This window comes from Periplaneta americana, chromosome 12, assembly GCF_040183065.1.
Source record: "Periplaneta americana isolate PAMFEO1 chromosome 12, P.americana_PAMFEO1_priV1, whole genome shotgun sequence".
Lineage (NCBI taxonomy): Eukaryota > Metazoa > Arthropoda > Insecta > Blattodea > Blattidae > Periplaneta > Periplaneta americana.
In genome coordinates, this window is record NC_091128.1 from 108124114 (window position 1) to 108143205 (window position 19092).

The window sequence follows — 19092 nt, forward strand, 5'->3', positions numbered from 1 at the left end:
GGTTTCACTGTAGTATTACAGCTTTGTTTATATGTTTCACATTAAACTCATATATTTCACAGTTTTTTGTCAAACGTGTAAACAGTATTGTTATGACATTGTAAAGACTTAATTTTAATTTATTCTTACATTAGTCTAAAACTCTTAAATTTTTGTGTTTCAAACCCTTATAACACAAGGAATTTAATTTTCTTTTATCACAGATTGTATTTAATGACACATATTTGTAATAGAATATACTGTACATAATAGCAGTAGTTAAGGTAGTATGTAAAAGGTCAAGTATCGTAGGACTGGGATATAGAAATTAGGAATTTGAATCTGGCATAATGATACTGTGTTGTGATCAGTTTCAAGTATATGGTTATGATGCTTGCCTCTGATCGCAAGTATAATGGATTCAAACCCAGGCAAGAACAATGGATTTTTAAGATAAGTGTTCACTGATCTGCTTCAGTATTATCTGCATCATATTCGTGCGAGCACCGAATTTTCTTGTAAAGGTGTAATGAATGATTGCACACTTATCACAATAAAATTGTTAAAAATGATGAATAATTATTTAATCTAAAACACACAGAGTACAGCAGTCATCAACGTAGGGACAATATATGGGAAGAGATTGGAGCAATCATGAAGCAGTCACGTAAGTTTTAAAAATGTTAATTTTTAGACCCAGTCGATGCTTTTATGAGAGGGCATACATTCTACATTGTTGGTTACGTACAGAACTATTAATAAGACATGTTTAAATTTATTTGATTATTATAAACTTAATTATTATAATCTGAATTAGTATTATAATCAGTGAAAGTACCTATAATAATTAAGATTATAATAATCAAATAAATTCAAGCTTGTTTTATAGGGCTACTTATTATCAGTTCTATATGTAACCAACAATGTACAACGTACGTCCTCTCCTAGGACCCTCGACTTTGCGGGGCCTGAAAATATGTAAAACATTTTTAAAACTTGTGTTGATTATTTGTTATTGCTCCATCTCTTCCATACATTGTCCCTACATTAATGACTGCTGTAATCTGGATATTTTAGATTAAATAATTCTGAACAATTGTGATAAGCATGCTGTCATCCATTGCATCTGTCAGCTTGCCAGTGAGAAGAAGAAAATGCGGACGCATGATTCTTGTGGTATTGTTCACTAACCAGAATTCAGCTATGATTTCATCAGCATGTGCCTAAAGAATTGCTGTGCGGATCAGTGAATGCTTACCTTTAATCAGAAAAGGCATTAGTACTTGTATCGATTGTCAAAAATATTTTTGATCATGTGTGAAGGCAAAATTATGGAAATATGCCCATATAAAAGCTTCTGTGAAGCTGAAGAATGTCTTTTGTTGTTGTTTTCTAGATGGGGGATCGCACTACTTTTTTGCGCACTGATCGAGAGGTGCCACGTAGTGAGAGAGATCGAGAAAGGGATCTTCGCAGTGAGCGAGAACGTGATCGTGATATACGTAGTGAAAGAGACCGTGATAGGGATCGTGAGCGTCATGATCAACAGCCTATGTTTTCACGCCAATTTCAAAGCAACTTGCCACCACGTTTCCAAAAACAGCAAGCAGAGCGACATCAGTTTTTACGTGGAGGATCAGGTGGACCTTCGAGTTCTCCACAACCACTTTCTGGAACTGGATCCTCGTCCCAAGGTTCACAGTCATCACAAGTTCCCTCTGCTTCCCAAGGTCCACCATCAGCACAGATGTTTGATCCACGGTGGTCTGGACCCTCTACACATGGATCATCTGTACATTTTCCAGGGTCATTACCATGTAAGTAGGATGATTCAATGTGTAGAAACATTGCAACAAGAATTCCGTGAAGCATTGTTAAATACTGTAATTATGAAGTTTTCACCGAGATAATAAGCAACATTTAGACTATAATGTTAAGTTGTTACATCCTACTTTGGAAGAGATCTGTCGTGCAGGGACTGTGCATTATGGTAGCACAGTATGTTAGAAGGAAATCAGTAGACTTCAATCAGTAGCCAGTGAAATAGTGCACAGAGAAAGTGTTGCTGATTTACTGCTACTGTATTTTGCAATATGTATTAATAGAGACACGATAATAATTATGAATGCATGAACTCAGAAAGTCGTAACTCATATAAATTATGCTGCAGTCTTAGTAGTAGTGGTAGTGGTAGTACAATCAAAGTATAATATCGCACATTTTCAAGAGGCTACTATTTTTTTTTTAGGTAATTATCATGGGGATCCTACTTGTTTTTTTCTTCACTGTTTATTTGAATAAAATTATGTATTTATATTGATTGATATTAAAAGACAGAAGTTTTTTCTTATAAGAAAAATTCAGTACTCATGGGGGCGAGGGGCAAAGAAAAAATTTACTTATAAAATAACCAAAGCATGTTTATTTTGCATGTAATATTTAAGTTTGAATTTTTATTAGAGATCACATTATCTCTATCTCAACTTTGAAGAATGCTTCCAGTACCATCGACCGGGTATACTTTACACAAGGCAGGTAACTTTACACATTTCTAGAAAAATGGTGTATAACAGTTTTAATAATGGCACACTTCAGTCTACCACACATATGTGCTGTTGTCACATAGAATCAGTTCCACGGAGTTGCTACACATTGTCTGTAATGTGCTGCCTTCTAAACATTTTTCTAGAAATGTGTAAAGTAACCCTCCTTGTGTAAAGTATACCCGGTTGATGGTATGCTGTACTCATTTAGTGTCACTAATATGTATGTTGACGTCGTACAAAATTTTGTCCAATATTCTTTTGAGAAGATTAACTCCGTACGTAGATGACATTATTGGGGATCATCAGTGCGGTTTTAGGCGTAATAGATCGACTATTGATCAGATTTTTTGTATTCGACAGATAATGGAGAAAAAATGGGAGTATAAGGGTACAGTACATCAGTTATTCATAGATTTCAAAAACGCATATTCGGTTAAGAGGGAAGTATTATATGATATACTTATTGAATTTGGTATTCCCAAGAAACTAGTTCGATTAATTAAAATGTGTCTCAGTGAAACATACAGCAGAGTCCGTATAGGTCAGTTTCTGTCTGATGCTTTTCCAATTCACTGCGGGCTAAAGCAGGGAGATGCACTATCACCTTTACTTTTTAACTTCGCTTTAGAATATGCCATTAGGAAAGTTCAGGATAACAGGCAGGGTTTGGAATTGAACAGGTTACATCAGCGTCTTGTCTATGCGGATGACGTAAATATGTTAGGAGAAAATCCACAAACAATTAAGGAAAACACGGAAATTTTACTTGAAGCAAGTAAAGCGATCAGTTTGGAAGTAAATCCCAAAAAGACAAAGTATATGATTATGTCTCGTGACCAGAATATTGTACGAAATGGAAATATAAAAATTGGATATTTATCCTTTGAAGGGGTGGAAAAATTCAAATATCTTGGAGCAACAGTAACAAATATAAATGACACTCGGGAGGAAATTAAACTCAGAATAAATATGGGAAATGCGTGTTATTATTCGATTGAGAAGCTTTTATCATCTAGTCTGCTGTCAAAAACTCTGAAAGTTAGAATTTATAAAACAGTTATATTACCGGTTGTTCTGTATGGTTGTGAAGCTTGGACTGTCACTCTGAGAGAGGAACGTAGGTTAAGGGTGTTTGAGAATAAGGTGCTTAGGAAAATATTTGGGGCTAAGAGGGATGAAGTTACAGGGGAATGGAGAAAGTTACACAACGCAGAACTGCACGATTTGTATTCTTCACCTGACATAATTAGGAACATTAAATCCAGACGTTTGTGATGGGCAGGGCATGTAGCACGTATGGGCGAATCCAGAAATGCATATAGAGTGTTAGTTGGGAGACCGGAGGGAAAAAGACCTTTAGGGAGGCCGAGACGTAGATGGGAAGATAATATTAAAATGGATTTGAGGGAGGTGGGATATGATGATAGAGACTGGATTAATCTTGCACAGGATAGGGACCGATGGCGGGCTTATGTGAGGGCGGCAATGAACCTTCGGGTTCCTTAAAAGCCATTTGTAAGTAAGTTGTAAGTAAGTAAGTAAGTAATATGTAGAGCTGTGAGCTTTGCTATAGGTATCCTACAAGCAAAACTCAGTTTGGTCTCCTCGTGGCGTGCATGTTATACCCCTCTTACTCCCCTCCAGTAGGCTTGAGAGTGTGCTGGAAACGGGAGCATACGTCATCTGTGCAAAACAGTCACGCCTGCTGGTTTCTGCGCACCGAGTTTTCTTTGACATGTTCTGGTAGGTTTCTTTCATAGTGACTGACTGAGCCACTGAAATGGAAGGTTTGCCATCATTACCACCTTCATCTTCATCCATCCTGCCTACTTTTGATAGTCATATGTTATCCTATCATACAGGACTAATCTGATCTAATGGGTGTCCCAATCTCAGAACAGGGTTCGACATAATCGGTCACAAAGTAGGTAAAGACACAAATGAGTATACATCAGTATGCACAGGATTATTAAAAAAGAACTTCTGGAGTGACTCTTGTATTCAATAGCATTGTATTGTAATTTATCACTGATATTTGATTAATGTTATAAAATTTAATTTTTATTAGAGACAACTATTGTTGTGGCGATCAGATGTATTTATTTTTTCTCTGTTTCAGCTGGTAACGCTAATATTAATTTAAAATCTGGCCCTTCACGGAGACATGCTGATAGTGAAACTTCAGGGTCAGATAGGGAGAGAGAACGAGACAGGGAACGTGATCGGGACCGTGACAGAGAGAGAGACAGAGAAAGAGAGAGAGAAAGGGAAAGGGAACGAGAAAGAGAGCGAGAACGTGAAAGAGAACGAGAAAGAGATGTTGTTGAAGAAAGGCCTCCAAGTAGAGATCAGCGAGAACCTCGAGAGAGAAGAGAGCGACATACTCCAGAGACACATGAAAGGGAGAGGTGTGTATGACATATTTATAATTAATAATATGTTTGGTGTATGATGTAAATTATATTAGTTGGTAAAAATTCGAATTTAATTTTGTAGTGATGTTTTTTTGAAATTTAAATTACAGATACAGGCATGGTGGACGTGATCATAGAAATTATTCAGAAAATAGCAGTAATGCTCGGAAGTTGTCTGGGAATTATTATGATGGATTATCAGAATATGGTCGTAATTATGGTCGGAATGCGTTAGATTATGACAGAAATCAGGACTATGACCGAAATAGAGATCGTGATCCAGAGACAGATCCACGAGATTCAAGAGACGTTCGTGTGCCTGAGAATCGAGAACGAGATTCAAGACACCCACGAGAGCTCTGGGATAGAGATCGAGATAGGGACTGTCGCCACTATGATGACCGAAGGGATGTTGTTGATTCTAAAAAAGATAATTTTGAAAGACATGTAAGTACCTCTGTTTTAATTGTATCCTTACATAGCATTGTGATCTCAAGTGTTGTCAGTGAAGGGTCAGTAATGGGAAATATAATTATACTTTAATTTTATGTAAGTGCTAAATCACATCAATAAAGTTTCGAAAACTTATTTTAGCATTAAATTGGTTAAGTACATATTTGGTTATAAATGACGAATTGTAGTAATTAATAGTTTATATTTCTTTCTGATAGGATCCTTTTGAAGAATGTGAGTCTTCCCGTGAATTGAATCGTCAAGAGAGTGGCGAATGGCGCGAAAAGGACTGGAAGCAGCCCCTTTCACAACCACAACAAGAAGACCGTGAGAAATTAGACAGAAGGGATCGAGATTGGGATAGAGACCGTGATCGAGACAGAGATGTTGATCGCAGGGATAATAGAGACAGAGATTTGGATCGCAGAGAGAGGGATGAAAGACCCCAGAGGCCAGACAGTCGTGACAGCAGGGCTTCCAGAGACTCGAGGGCATCCAGAGATTCTATCAGAGATGATAAGTTCGTATTATCAATATTCCTTTCTCTTAAATTAATTTACTTAATAATAATGGATTGAAATTTGTCTCTTAAGTCTAAAATCATTATGTAAAATTGAAGTTACTTGTCCTTTATTAGAAAAGCAGATGAGGGCACAAGGCAGAAAAACAACATTAATGAAGTTTCAGAAGAATTTATGTACAGATGTGGTGTTGAGATTAATCGTTTTTTATCTGTCAGGAGAATGCATATTTTTTAAACTGTTAAAATTGTGAATTTGTGCCTTATGCCCTTATCTTCACAGTTTCAGAATTTTTTTCATTACAGGAAAATGAATATCTTACTATACAATGCTGTCATTTGAGAGATGACTGTAACTTGAGCAAGTGGTGAAGTAGAGTGTAAAGAGTTAAAGTACTTAGTATTAGATCAAATTATCCAAAATGAAAAAACTATATTGAGAAGTTGACAGTTCCTGTGACATCAATTTATTAATTTTTTCCTGAATAGTTTCTCTTTAAGAGGATTTTCCATAGAGGAATTGACGTGATTTTGTATTTCTTTTACTTCCTGTTTTCAGACCGAGATATAAACATTCCCTATTGAAATACATAGCATATTCTGATACTTTCAGTAGTTCGTGTTCTATGCTTATTGAAACAGGTTATAGAAAGTAAAGCAGTACACTACCGTTACAGTTTCAAGTTGTTTGCTATCTTTCCACTTATTTTGTTCATCCAGTTGCATCTTTCTCTCTAGGAGTGATGTGTCTTGACTATAGATCTTTTTGCTGCTGTAGTATTGTTCTTGATGCACCATGCGAGGTGATCTGCAAAGTCCCACATGAGATGACGATTAATGGAGCAATGGTGGAATGCCAGTAGGAAAAATGGGAGTACCTCGCAAAAATTTACCTCCAAGCACTGCCTTTGTCTACCACAAATTCCACTCGAATCTACTGGAATTTGAACCCAGGTTACCAGTGTGGAAAGCTGACGCTCTAGTCATTTGGCTATTGGTACACTATGTGTGGTATTAAACTTGCAGTTACGAATTTAGTTAGAAGGCGAGGAAGAGAAATTACAGTTAATTAGTTCTGTAAGTTTTTAAGTATGAAAAGAAATTACTACTAATTCCACAATTTGGGACATCTGGCCAACATCTATGGCTGACCACTAGGATCCAGAATACAAAGCAGAGGTAAACTTAAAAACAAAATACAGTATGATTTGCAGAGAGAATACGAAACAATGATAAATTTAAAAATAATGTACAATTTGATTTCGGAGAAATATGAGATGAAAGTACAATGAGGAATAATGAAATGAAGTAAATAATATTACGTAGTTTTATATAAGTGATTGTGTAAAATGGATAATGAATCTCTCAGTACCATTAGACAAATTTTGTTAATGTCCTCATTAGAAAATTTAAGAGAAAGAATGGTTTTGGTTAACTTAAATGAAGTTCTTCTAGTGCCAAAAAGAAGTCTTTTCACTTCCCATGTATTAATATTCATTTTTTATCTCTCACTGAAGTGAGGAATACATGGATTGTAAATAGACTTCTTTTCATTGTTAACGTTATTGGCTTGTTGATCATCCTTCCCAAACGGACAGTGGGGTAAAGAATGGGGCTTCTTTCATTCCAACGATCGATGGCTATAATGTCTGCTCTTCTGGTTGATCCATTCTCAGCCAAGCAGTGCACTTCTTCGTAAACCTCCCACTTTGCTTTCCAAAGAGTGGTTGCGATGGAGCTTTTCAATTTATGGTGGCGATTGTTCCTCAGTAGTTCTCCTTTAGGGCAATAACCCAAAACATGCCCAAGGCTTTCTACTTCACAGCATCCTGGATGACTACAGTTTTGATCTTGAAAGGAATGACCTGGCACAGATCGTACTGCTTCAATGTTTGTGAACATCTTTGTGGTATTGGTCCACTCTGAGGATGATATATTATTACTACTCCAAGAGTTTTTCGAATCTTCACTGTAAGTCAGCACTCTTTATCTTTTTGTGGAAAATGACACCAATTATTAAATGACCTCCGCTTTAACTCAGATCTTAAACTTTGCCCTGTCATCGAATGTGCTTCTGCGTTGTTAGGAATGTTTAATTGTGAAAGAGCTTCTTGTTTTTTCAGTTTCAAGATTCCTACAGAAATAGAAATGTTCATTTATTTTTAGAAGACTTCTGGCAATATTGTAGTGTTGGAGGTGTACTTCTCATTCAGCATTAAATAAACCAAGACCACAAAGATCTTTCGGAGTATGTAGCATGTCATTCGGACAATCGTATGGTAAACCCACAATTTCCTTAGCAGCTGTCCGGACAATTTTATCATTATCATGTAAGAAATATTTTGAAATCGTATTCAGTGGCATACTTTGGAGCAAATAAATGATCTTAGGCCATATATACTGATTCATAATATTCAGTTTTTGATCAGGTTTCAGTAAATTAGTGGTGATTAACTTGTCAATATCTTTACCAAAAGTTCGAATAATATGTGGTTGATCAAATACAGTTTCTGCAAAAAAAAAATGTAATTCCCAAATATTTGACGAATTCACCCAGTCCAGTAGAATTAATTGTATTTCCACAATTCAAAGTGATAGTGTCGTGGCTGAGTTTACCATGTTTAATAATGTTAATGAGATTACATTTTTGGGGGTCAATATTCAACCAATTTTTGATAAATTTTGTATCCTCAAATTCATTAATATAGGAGCTGACTCAAGGTCCTTACTAATGAGGGCCAAATCATTGGCGAAAGCAAGAATTGAGACAGGGCTAACAGTAGGAGATAACTGGTAACTGTATCCTTGGGCTATTTCAGGTTCAGTTAATTCTTTAAGAATATTATCAATAGTCAAGTTAAGGTGCAATTCCTATGAAGCATCTGATGCATGCGGCTGATGGATTGTGTGTGACGCACTACACTGCCACAGTGAAATGTTAGGGAAATGATTCCTTTGCTGCATCAGCTACTTGTGTTGACCATAGTGCAGGGCGAGCTGCACGGCTGTACCTCTCCGAGAGAGTACAGATGCAGCCGCAGCTCATCACTTGCCTTGCTGTATAATGTCTGAAGCAAAGGTTTTATTTACCGTTCTGGAAGATGAAAAACTGGTCGAAATGGTGTCGAAGTTTCCATGCATTTTTGATGATGTGAGCCCAGTCTATAAAGACCAAACTGTTAAAGACAGTGCTTGGAAAGAAATAGGGGAATTTGTCGAGAGATCAGGTAAGAAAAATGTAATCCATCCTCAATTTATATCGTTTATTAGCATTATGAGACACATTTATATTGTTGCAAACATATTGTATAATGTGTAATTAACTAGCTTAGTGAATTCTAGAAATATGATTATTTTGCCAGGGAACTGTCCCTGCGTGACTATTGAAATAAATCTCGCACATAAAACCCATCAATATTTGCAAAACCACCATCCCTAGCAAATGGTATAAGATTCTTAGATGGTGGTGGTTCATTAGGGTTTAGTTCATAATAAGGTTTATTGTTATTCTCTAGGAATGAATCTCTAAGTAAAATATGCAAACAACAAGCTACAATAATCAAATCATAGTCGTGTCTGACTAGCAATAGCAATTGGTGTGTAAAATATGCGGAATACTTGGCTTACAATGCAAAGACGTTTTCAGAAACTCTATGAGCTCGAGAAAAACGGTAGTTAAAAATAACTTTTTGATTGTTGGTACTTGCAACTGGACAGAAATTTCATCAAGTTTACATGCAACCAAAATACCTCATCACTCACAGAAACATGGGGCAGAACAATGTCAGATCTCGGCAACTTGCAAGGAGGGGGAAACATATCAGCACTTCCATATTGTTTACCAATATTACTTTTGTCGAAAATTCTGCTATTGCCTTTCTTTCTGTAAGACCTGATATCAGTGAATGTGAACTTGTAGTTCGCATCGATGACAGCAATCAAGACAATAAAGAAAAACTGTAATTAAAGTACAGCGAGCCAGTAAATGCAGGGGAAAAAATTATCACATGCTTTCCATCAATAGCTCTGACACAGGTGGGAAAATTCCATTTATGCCTGAATTCCTCAGATTTTGTCAACTTGTCGGGTGAGAGCAATGGCAAAAAGATAGGCAATAATTTCTTGCTTAGAGCTGACAGCATACTTTGCTGAATTCTGCCGATGTAACTAGCAGATATTCTGAATGCAAACGCTAGTGATTTGAATGATTCACCTGTTGCCATAAACCTACAAACAAAAAATGAAATGAAATGAGAATCCATTGATGAGATAAAACATACTATAGAATAAACATTATGTATTGGACTGTTGCGTTTAGTGTATAATCATTTGTTACTAATGAAACAGTGATTTGTTTAATTTATTGCAGCACAAGATTGTAAAAAGGATGGTAGAACATCAAAGATATCTATCAGATAAGACAAAAAAGGGAAAGGAAGAAATGACCAATAGAAGATACGTTAACGTTTTTTGGCAAAGTAAATGACAAGCGAGAGTAATTCAATCCAAAATGTCTCTTTACTTCACTTTCGTACTTCACTAAATGTCTAAACTGCGATAAACTGTGAACTGTAGTTACTTAATTAACAATTGAATTGTTATTTTTAATTTCACAGAAGTGTATCCAATATTCAGTGTGATACGAGCATCCAAGAAAACGGCATATTAATGATGAAAGACACTGCAACGGAGGGTGCTGGTGCACCATCAACTTCTCAAATCACAAATGATACTTCAATACAGAATGGTGAATTCACTTCGACAACCAAGTAAACGCCAAAGACACCATGAAAAAATTATAGGCTTGCTGGAGGATAGGCGCAACAATAGAAAAAATATCATTGACAGTTTGAATCAGAATCGCAATAATGACATTGATTACGATGTCTGTCGAAAAACTGAGATCAAATTTGATTCATGAAGTGGAAATGAGTTCACTGCAGATGGTTTTTGATTTTAAAAATTGCTACACAAATCCTTTCATTTTGCCACTGGAACCTGGAACCATCAGAATCAACAAGCACTAGTAGTTGGATGACATGATAATCACCTTCAGCTTTGAATATCAGCAATCATTCAACAGTCCGTGACTTGTATGATTACATGGGATTTGAAACCTAGCAACTTTTAAATCACTGAGTGTTTTTCAAAATAAAAATTGATTAAATTATTACAGTTTATACCAATAAAATATTTTTACTTCACAGTTTTTGTATTGTTACATTTCAATGTTGCAAGGAAACATTGATTAAATATATTGCTACAACACTACTATAAAGTATTTTTACTTCAGGTACCTCAGTGTTATGGCTAACTTATCGTCAAGACTTGTAAGGCACAGATATCTATTTGAAGAACCTTTCTTGAGGTCGTCTTTGATCAGTTCGAGAATATAATTGAACTGAGCAATGTTTAGCCTGAAAAACTGCCGAAATGCCTTGTCATCTTGCCACATGCCGATTGATTGGTGTTGTAAAATACCTTCCTCACGCCTTGTTCTAAAAATGGGATATAGTACTGTACTTCAGCGTTTACCTCATTTATTTGTTGGAGCAGAATTTCTTCCCCTCCATTTTCTTCCAATATCAAATGAGGACCTAACATTCTAAATGTGCCAAGTGCCAAAAAAAACTTTCTGAGATACTGATGAAAAAACACACTGCGAAATGCATGTTGAGATACCTACAACACTGTCTTTTGATGCAGGAATGAGTCACAGTTTAGAAGCGACAAAGACAATTTAGTATCTTATTCTCATATGAATGTTCTTCCCTTAGTTTGAATAAAATGAAATTTGAAAAACTGGCACTTCGCATATTTAGAATGATAGGTCTTCAAATATAACAATAAATCGCTTTCACTCATGGTGCAAGTGTCCACTCACTACCAAAAGATTGCACATGTCTGATGTTTCATAAGAATCACTAATGCGTCAACCGTTTCATAGGAATTACACCTTTAAATAGAAGCCAGGGATAAAGGAGAACCCTAAGCTACTCCATTATAAAGGTGTATGTCACCACTTTTATTTAAGCCTATTTCTATTTTGATAATGTTATCTTCCATCAAATTAATAATTAAGTCTCTGAGGATGTTAGGCATATCCGTATGGTAGAGAGATCGTTTTAAATGCTCATGTTCTATATTATCGTAGGCTTTACTTATATTATCAAGGAAAGCTATGGAACAGTTCTCTCCAATTTTGCATCCTGAAGACATCTGTTGATAGCTGGTGAATTTATATGAGTGCCAAGTATAGATATAAACCCCCGTTGCTGATTTGACAAGTTTACAAAATTGGGGAGATATTTATCAAGAATCTTCTATTATTCTTCTCACTGCTGAAAATATTGATATCAGCCTCCAGTGAACTAAATGAGAATGGTAATACTAAACATTTACAAATGCTGTGGAAGTATGGAAAGGTTATGTGTATTTTCTTAATTGTAAACTAAAGTGAAACTACCTGTTTGAGATGTTGCTTCTGTTTAAATCAGTGATATTCAAGCCATTGATTTCACGTCACCATACGAAGTTCTTTTTGCAGCCCACTCAAAAGTGTATCAAATGCATAATACATAATCGTTTTTCTTGATCATTTTACTTCTTTCTTATAATCTAATTTAATAGCTCAGTAAATAAAAAATTAATACTTATTACTACTGTAGTTACTGCCAAACTTCTCCTCTTCCAAGTAAAAATATTTGACACATGTTCAAGATATCTTCTACGTGAATTATAGCTCACTTTCACCTGATTGTAGTGGCCCTTCATCTATAAAATGTTGTAGGTCATTGACATTAATAAATATGTATCAATTTGAAATGTTTCAAATTAAAATTATAGTAGAAGTAAAATCACATAACATAAAATTGAATTTTCTGGACGATTGAGGTAAATTGTCCATAGTTTCGGTTTCAACATACAAATTTCATGCATTGGTTGTATCTTGGTTTATTAATGAATACCACGTGATAATTCTCAAAGTTAGTGTTACTGCTTGAGAAATAAAATTGACAAAAAATGTAGCAGTAATTTTGATATGTGAAAGCATTTTTCTTTGACCCATGCAGAATGAAAATTAGTTTCAAGAACTTAACATATATTTTGTACATGTGAAAATTATTATTATATAGCAGTATAATTAATGTACTTTCAGGTTGCTGCTTATTAGTAGGGACCCTTTAGCATTGTGATAAATTTACATCTACTATATTTTAAAATAATTTTTAGTGTGTCAGTTGTCAAGACTTCATATAAGCATTCCATCTCTAAACATAGGGATTCCTGTAGAAACAAGAGTACTTTGGGAAGAAAATACATTCCGATAAATTAACAGTTTTCTGTATGTAAAACAAGTAGAATTTAACAAACAAAAGGAAGACCCCCAGTTTAGCACTTCTATAATTAATTTAAACACCTCATCTAAACAGTATTTTATTTTATAATTTTTTTTTACGGCATTACTGATTTGATTGAGAAAATTTCATACTCCCTTACAGAATTATGTTTATATTTAAGTGATAAAAGATTGAGGAGCAGTCAACTTATTGTCCACAGATCAGATGTACTCCTGCAATCTTGTGATAAGTGATAATACGAAAAGTACTGTATATTTTATGTTGATCCATTGCAATCATTGAAGTGTGAAGATAATACATGGGTCATTCAATAATTAATGGCAGCATTTGAATTAACAACAAAGAAAACATTTTTGGAAAAGTCACAGTGTTGCAGTGCTCAGAAGTAATCTCAAACATAAAGAACCCGCCTTCACACCTCAGGGAGATGACGGATGCCATTCACAGTGTCTTGTTGTACTAATCTTCGAACAGACTGGTCTACTGCTGCTATAATCGCCTGTCAGGTTCTAAAGCGAATTCCTCTAAGTGGTAATTCCATTTCTGGGAAAATGTCATAATCACATGGACTCGTGTCTGGAGAGTATGAAGGGTTCTCCAGAACGTCTCAGTTCCATCTGCGAAGTAAATTAACCACAGGATTAGCTATGTGAGAGCAAACACCATTGTGTAGCATAATAGAATGAGAATTCAGGATATTTGGACGTTTACGGCACACCATTGGTTGTAAGTGGTGTTCCAGAAAGTAACTGTACTATGCACCATTCACATGATTTCCGATAGGAACTGAATGAGTGATGAGGATTCCGTCAAAATCATAACCAACAACGGCGTTCTTCCAGCAGCGCTCTTACAGCGTTCACTTGCCGATTACGATCTGCCAGCTCTACGTTTTTGATGAACATCTTCCCTCCCACTGCGAAATGCATGTTTCCACCTAGTCATGGTACGATATGGTGAAGTCTCTCTACCACAAGCTTCCAGTGATGTTGTATGGCATTGTCGAGCATTCTTGCCTTTTGCAATCTGAATTTCAATGAATCATCTTTGTTCATATTTGCTGAACAGTTTTAGAGCGCTACAGATAACAGTCTACAAATTAAACTCACTACAAATATCTTATAAATGAGATTGTCTTCAAACTCACAGATAACACACATCAAATGCTCTTCTTTCTCATTGTTATAAACGTGCATCATTTACCGCTGATAGCGCCACATATAAACATTGTTGCCACTAATTATTGAATGACCCATGTGTAACATTTATATTCCTTCGGTATATATTTCAAAGCTGCGTTGACACAGTTCTGTCTACAGTAAATAACGATCATAACAATAAGGAAACGACCTAAGGGTTAAAGTAGCATACAGAACAATCATGTTTCAGTTACCAATGGGTGTGTGAATTTTTATCCTTACAGCTCTACGTGCTATAAATGTCTATTTAACAGAAAATGTAATGCAAGTAAGTTATGTAATGTTTGTTCTTCAAGAGAGTCAAACTTGGTTTTACTTTCACGTGAATGAACGACTGCACATACTTTTGTTATTGTACAGGTAAAACTGTTTGTTTTACAGATCTTTCCATGAAAGTGATCATAAGTTAGGTCTATCAAGCCGCGACTTTTGTGGTCCATGGTCTGAATCTCCATTAGACTCTCATTATGGAGAATTCAAGGAAGAGAAAAAGAAGCAGCCAGATTACTTCCGTGAAGACAGACGTGAAATAAGTCGGCATCAAGTACCTGGCCCTATAACTCGTGAAAAATTGGAAGCTGCTGAATTGCGAAGTGAATCCAAAAGGAATCTCACTCAACTTAAACGTTCTACTTCTGGAGGTGGTCTTGGAGTGGGCATTGATAAGAAGGTTGACAAAAAGAATGAGAGTCAGGTAAGAAAATATTGTAACATATATAATTGATTGAAACTAAGTACTTCGAATTTGAATTCCTCCTGTTATTATATTCCTTTATGACAGTCGTCCTAAGAGCTAAAATGAACATGGTTGGCTCATTGATTACCCTCTTCTTATATAGGAGTATTTGTGTTACATCATGCAGTATTCAACCTCTTTCTTCTCCCGTCTGTCATATGCAGTGCTCATAGTTTAAACAGCTTCAGCTGTAGGCTGTTGCTTCATGAAATAACCTAATTTGAAAGAAAATGTTTGAAGCAATGTGTTGTTGTCCACTAATGGTATGTTAACTTTTTCTCACATCTAAATGGTTCAAGAGTATTTACTGTTACATAAAATCATATTTGTTTACATAATTTTTAATTAAAAGAAAACGGTAATAGTCTCATGGAGTTAAAATCTTGAATGAAGGACAAGTTGAAATGGAAGTTGTCAGAGGACCTCCCCCTCTCCCCCCCCCCCCCCCAACATTGTGATTGTATCATGGCATTCCAGAATTCCACTCGAGCTCGGTATCGATCCCCTCTTGGGCTGATTACCTAGTTGGGTTTTCCCAGACAAATGATTAATCGGCCTCATCTCACTATCACCACTCCCATTGACGCTAAATAACCTAGTAGTTGATACAGCATTGTTAAATAACCAAGTAAAAAGTCATGGTGTTAACAAAGAAGACGAAAGCAAGAAAATTAGTAAATTTGTCATCAATTAATATTTAAAGTGAAGAAATCCTTGCCTCATTCATATCTAATAATTTATATTTTTATTTATTTTACTTGGTTATTTAACGACGCTGTATCAACTACGAGGTTATTTAGCGTCGATGGAATTCATGATAGCGAGATGAGGCCGAGGATTCGCCATAGATTACCTGACCTTTGCCTTATAGTTGGGGAAAACCTCGGAAAAAAACCCAAGCAGGAATCGAATCCGCACCCGAGCACAACTCCGGATCGGCAGGCAAGCACCTTAGCCGTCTAAGCTACACCGGTGGCTAATAATTTATATAATTATTTGTTTTTCTCCCTAATATCTTTATAATGTTTTTTGATTACTTTTAAATTACATTACATTATTATCTTGAGGTTAAGACAGATAGTACATTGTATTAATAAACTCAGTACTGGAACTGGAAAATTTGGAGAATCCCTTGCAGTTATTTTTTGTAGCTCCTGACTCTTAACATGTAAACATAACCAAATCACATTTTTGTATCTTGTACAGACTAATACCCATTTTAATATACAATAAAAAGTGAGAAATTAGAAAAATAAAATTGAATTAAACCATTCCTTCCCTGTTTTGTGGAAACAATGAGTCTTATCATTATACCACTGATACTGGTGCTGTGTCACAGTGAGAGTTGTTTTAAATATTGCTGCTTAATTCTTAATTTCGCACTCTTAGCTGGCAATTAAAGGTGTAAGAAACACCTTGTCGCATTTCATAAAACTTCATAGTGTAGAAGTCTAGAAATGTATATGTGATAGTGAAGTTCCTCTTTGAGTCCTAGTATTCGACATTTGCTGTGTTTTTCAAAAACCTAACATTGATACAGAATGTTTGTGTATATGAAAACTTATGAGGTATTGAAAATGCAAATGAATGGTAATTGTAGGTGTTAATGTGGACTCCTTGATTGCAGAGCAATTAATCATACAGCCAATATGTCCATATTTGAACACTACTTATATCATACTTGGTAGTCATTACCAAATATGCATAGTTTCCAGTTGTGCTGTCTACACAGAAAATTGCACACTGAAACATAAAAGTATGACTAATACAAATAATAATTAAGTTTTCATTTTTTATAGTATCACTGTTAGAAATTGCAAGATCTTGCAGTACTATGGCTATATTGCCATTATCTTGAATGAGTGTTCTTTGTACTGTCTAACTTCATGGCCAAACAAAAAGTGAACTATACAAAACTATAGCTGAAAAAAAGTGCGAAGTTGGGAAAACATATCGTTGTTTCTGGAACAACGACTTAAGTGCAACATAGAATGTTTTTCAGGAGAAGCAAAAAACAGAATCTTATACATACATACATACATACATACATACAGGGTGATTTAGACCACCTGTAACAGTCATTTATTTCGGAAACTAGTGCATTAAAATTTTCGAGACAAAAATATATGTAACTAAAGTACATGTGAACTTTCACTTGAGCTTGATTTCATCAATCAGCCCAAACAGGAAGTGGGGTCAGTGGTGTATCACTTTAAAATTTCAAACCATTTGATAGAGCTCTTCAAAACAATCTACTTTCATAGGAAACATTTTTACCAATTCCTACTCTTTCAATGAAAAAACGTATGAAAAGACAATGTCATCAGTATTGAGAAATGTTACAAGACGAAAATGTAAACAACATAAGTCCGTTTAATGATGACATAATACACATGCACAATTACCTGGCTGAGTGTAGACTTGGTGACTGGCAGCACCGTCAAGGGGTGAATACAAGTAAATTATCCTTCCCCTTTGCTCGCTCAGCAGTGTTTCCTTTAGTCACCGCAATACAGTAACTATAGTATGTACGGCCAGGTCTGGTACATGTACACTGCACTTAGCCAGGCAGTAAGCTCATGTGGCCTTGCCCAACAATGTTGAGAAGTGAGGGAAGTGTTTTGTTTTCTCTGTACCTACATGTGTACATTTTTAAGTTTTGCAATTATTTTTGTGACTAATAAAATATGTATCTAAAAGTTAAGAGTGATTACAAATACATCCTACATACTACAAACAGTGATGGTTTACAGAAATCAGGAAGGTTTTGATATGTTAATGGTATTGGGGGAATCTTGTAGAAACTTCTGGGCTGCCGAGCATCTGTACACAGATACCTGCAACGTGCTTGTCAATCTTACAATATTTTCAGGCATCTTGTTGCTCGTGTACAAGCAACTGGACAGCTGCATACTAACCATAATCAAAATAGACATATCAGACGATCTGTGCAAGATGAGAGATCAGCTACCAACCGACAATTTGAAAGAAATTCAGATATTTGCACCAATTTGTTGTTGGCTGGATTATTTAACTTGGAAAAAAGTCAAGAATGCGATATCTGCACTCTGCTGCCAATTATAAGCAAAATTTGTTTATAGCATTTTCTTGCTTTTCAATATTAGATCAACTGCTGGTCTGTTGTTAAAAATCATTAGCCTTTTATTATTATTATTATTATTATTATTATTATTATTATTATTATTATTATTTTGTAATAGCATGAATGTTACAGTAGGCTACTTCTTGCATGAAATGGTTTGCTATGCATTAAAATGTTTATTAACACAAATTATTCATATAACACAAAAATATAGGTGTTTAAAAACCATGTCTCTGAACACTAAGAAACTGGAGAAGTACGTATTTTGGAATGAATGAATTGAACTCCTAATAGTTTTTGCAATAATTAATATTCAATTGTTATTAATGTTAAATTGCAAATTTCTATAGGTTGAGAAGATTGATCGAAAACAAAATGAAAATGTTGAAGCATGGAACCGTAATACTACACAAAAGAATTCAGAACGTACAGCTCCTTCACATAGTGATGTAGGCAGTCCATCAACAACGAGCAGAAATTCAGAAACAAGTAAATTGTGGGCTGATTCACTGCCTCCTTGTGAACCCGTTGACTCACCCCCAAAGCCAGCAGTTCCTGCATCAGATGATAAACCCAAGACTTCAAGCAGTGATGTGAAAAAGGAATCTGAGAAGAAGGAAGTACAAGGTATGCACTTCGTAGAAATGCATAGATGGATTCTGTTTGGAAAGGGCTGATTGGCGTGTTTTAAGATGAAGATAGCATTGTCTCAATCAATATCTGAACGTAGAATTTGAGTTGCAAGAACAGTCTTCAGACAGTGTTTAAACAGTATCTGATC

General features: G+C 35.5%; 1 protein-coding gene across 6 annotated transcripts in view; it reads left to right on the forward strand.

The window, feature by feature from the left end:
* The window catches only part of LOC138710789 (protein PRRC2C-like), a 141037-nt gene that overhangs the window by 36331 nt on the left and 85614 nt on the right, over nt 1-19092 (forward strand). For all 6 annotated transcript variants that reach the window (XM_069841899.1, XM_069841900.1, XM_069841901.1 and 3 more), the window contains 6 exons: nt 1376-1796; nt 4645-4933; nt 5050-5386; nt 5611-5912; nt 14854-15166; nt 18662-18938. In XM_069841899.1, coding sequence (XP_069698000.1) covers nt 1376-1796; nt 4645-4933; nt 5050-5386; nt 5611-5912; nt 14854-15166; nt 18662-18938 — 1939 coding nt within the window. The remainder of the gene's footprint in view (nt 1-1375; nt 1797-4644; nt 4934-5049; nt 5387-5610; nt 5913-14853; nt 15167-18661; nt 18939-19092) is intronic.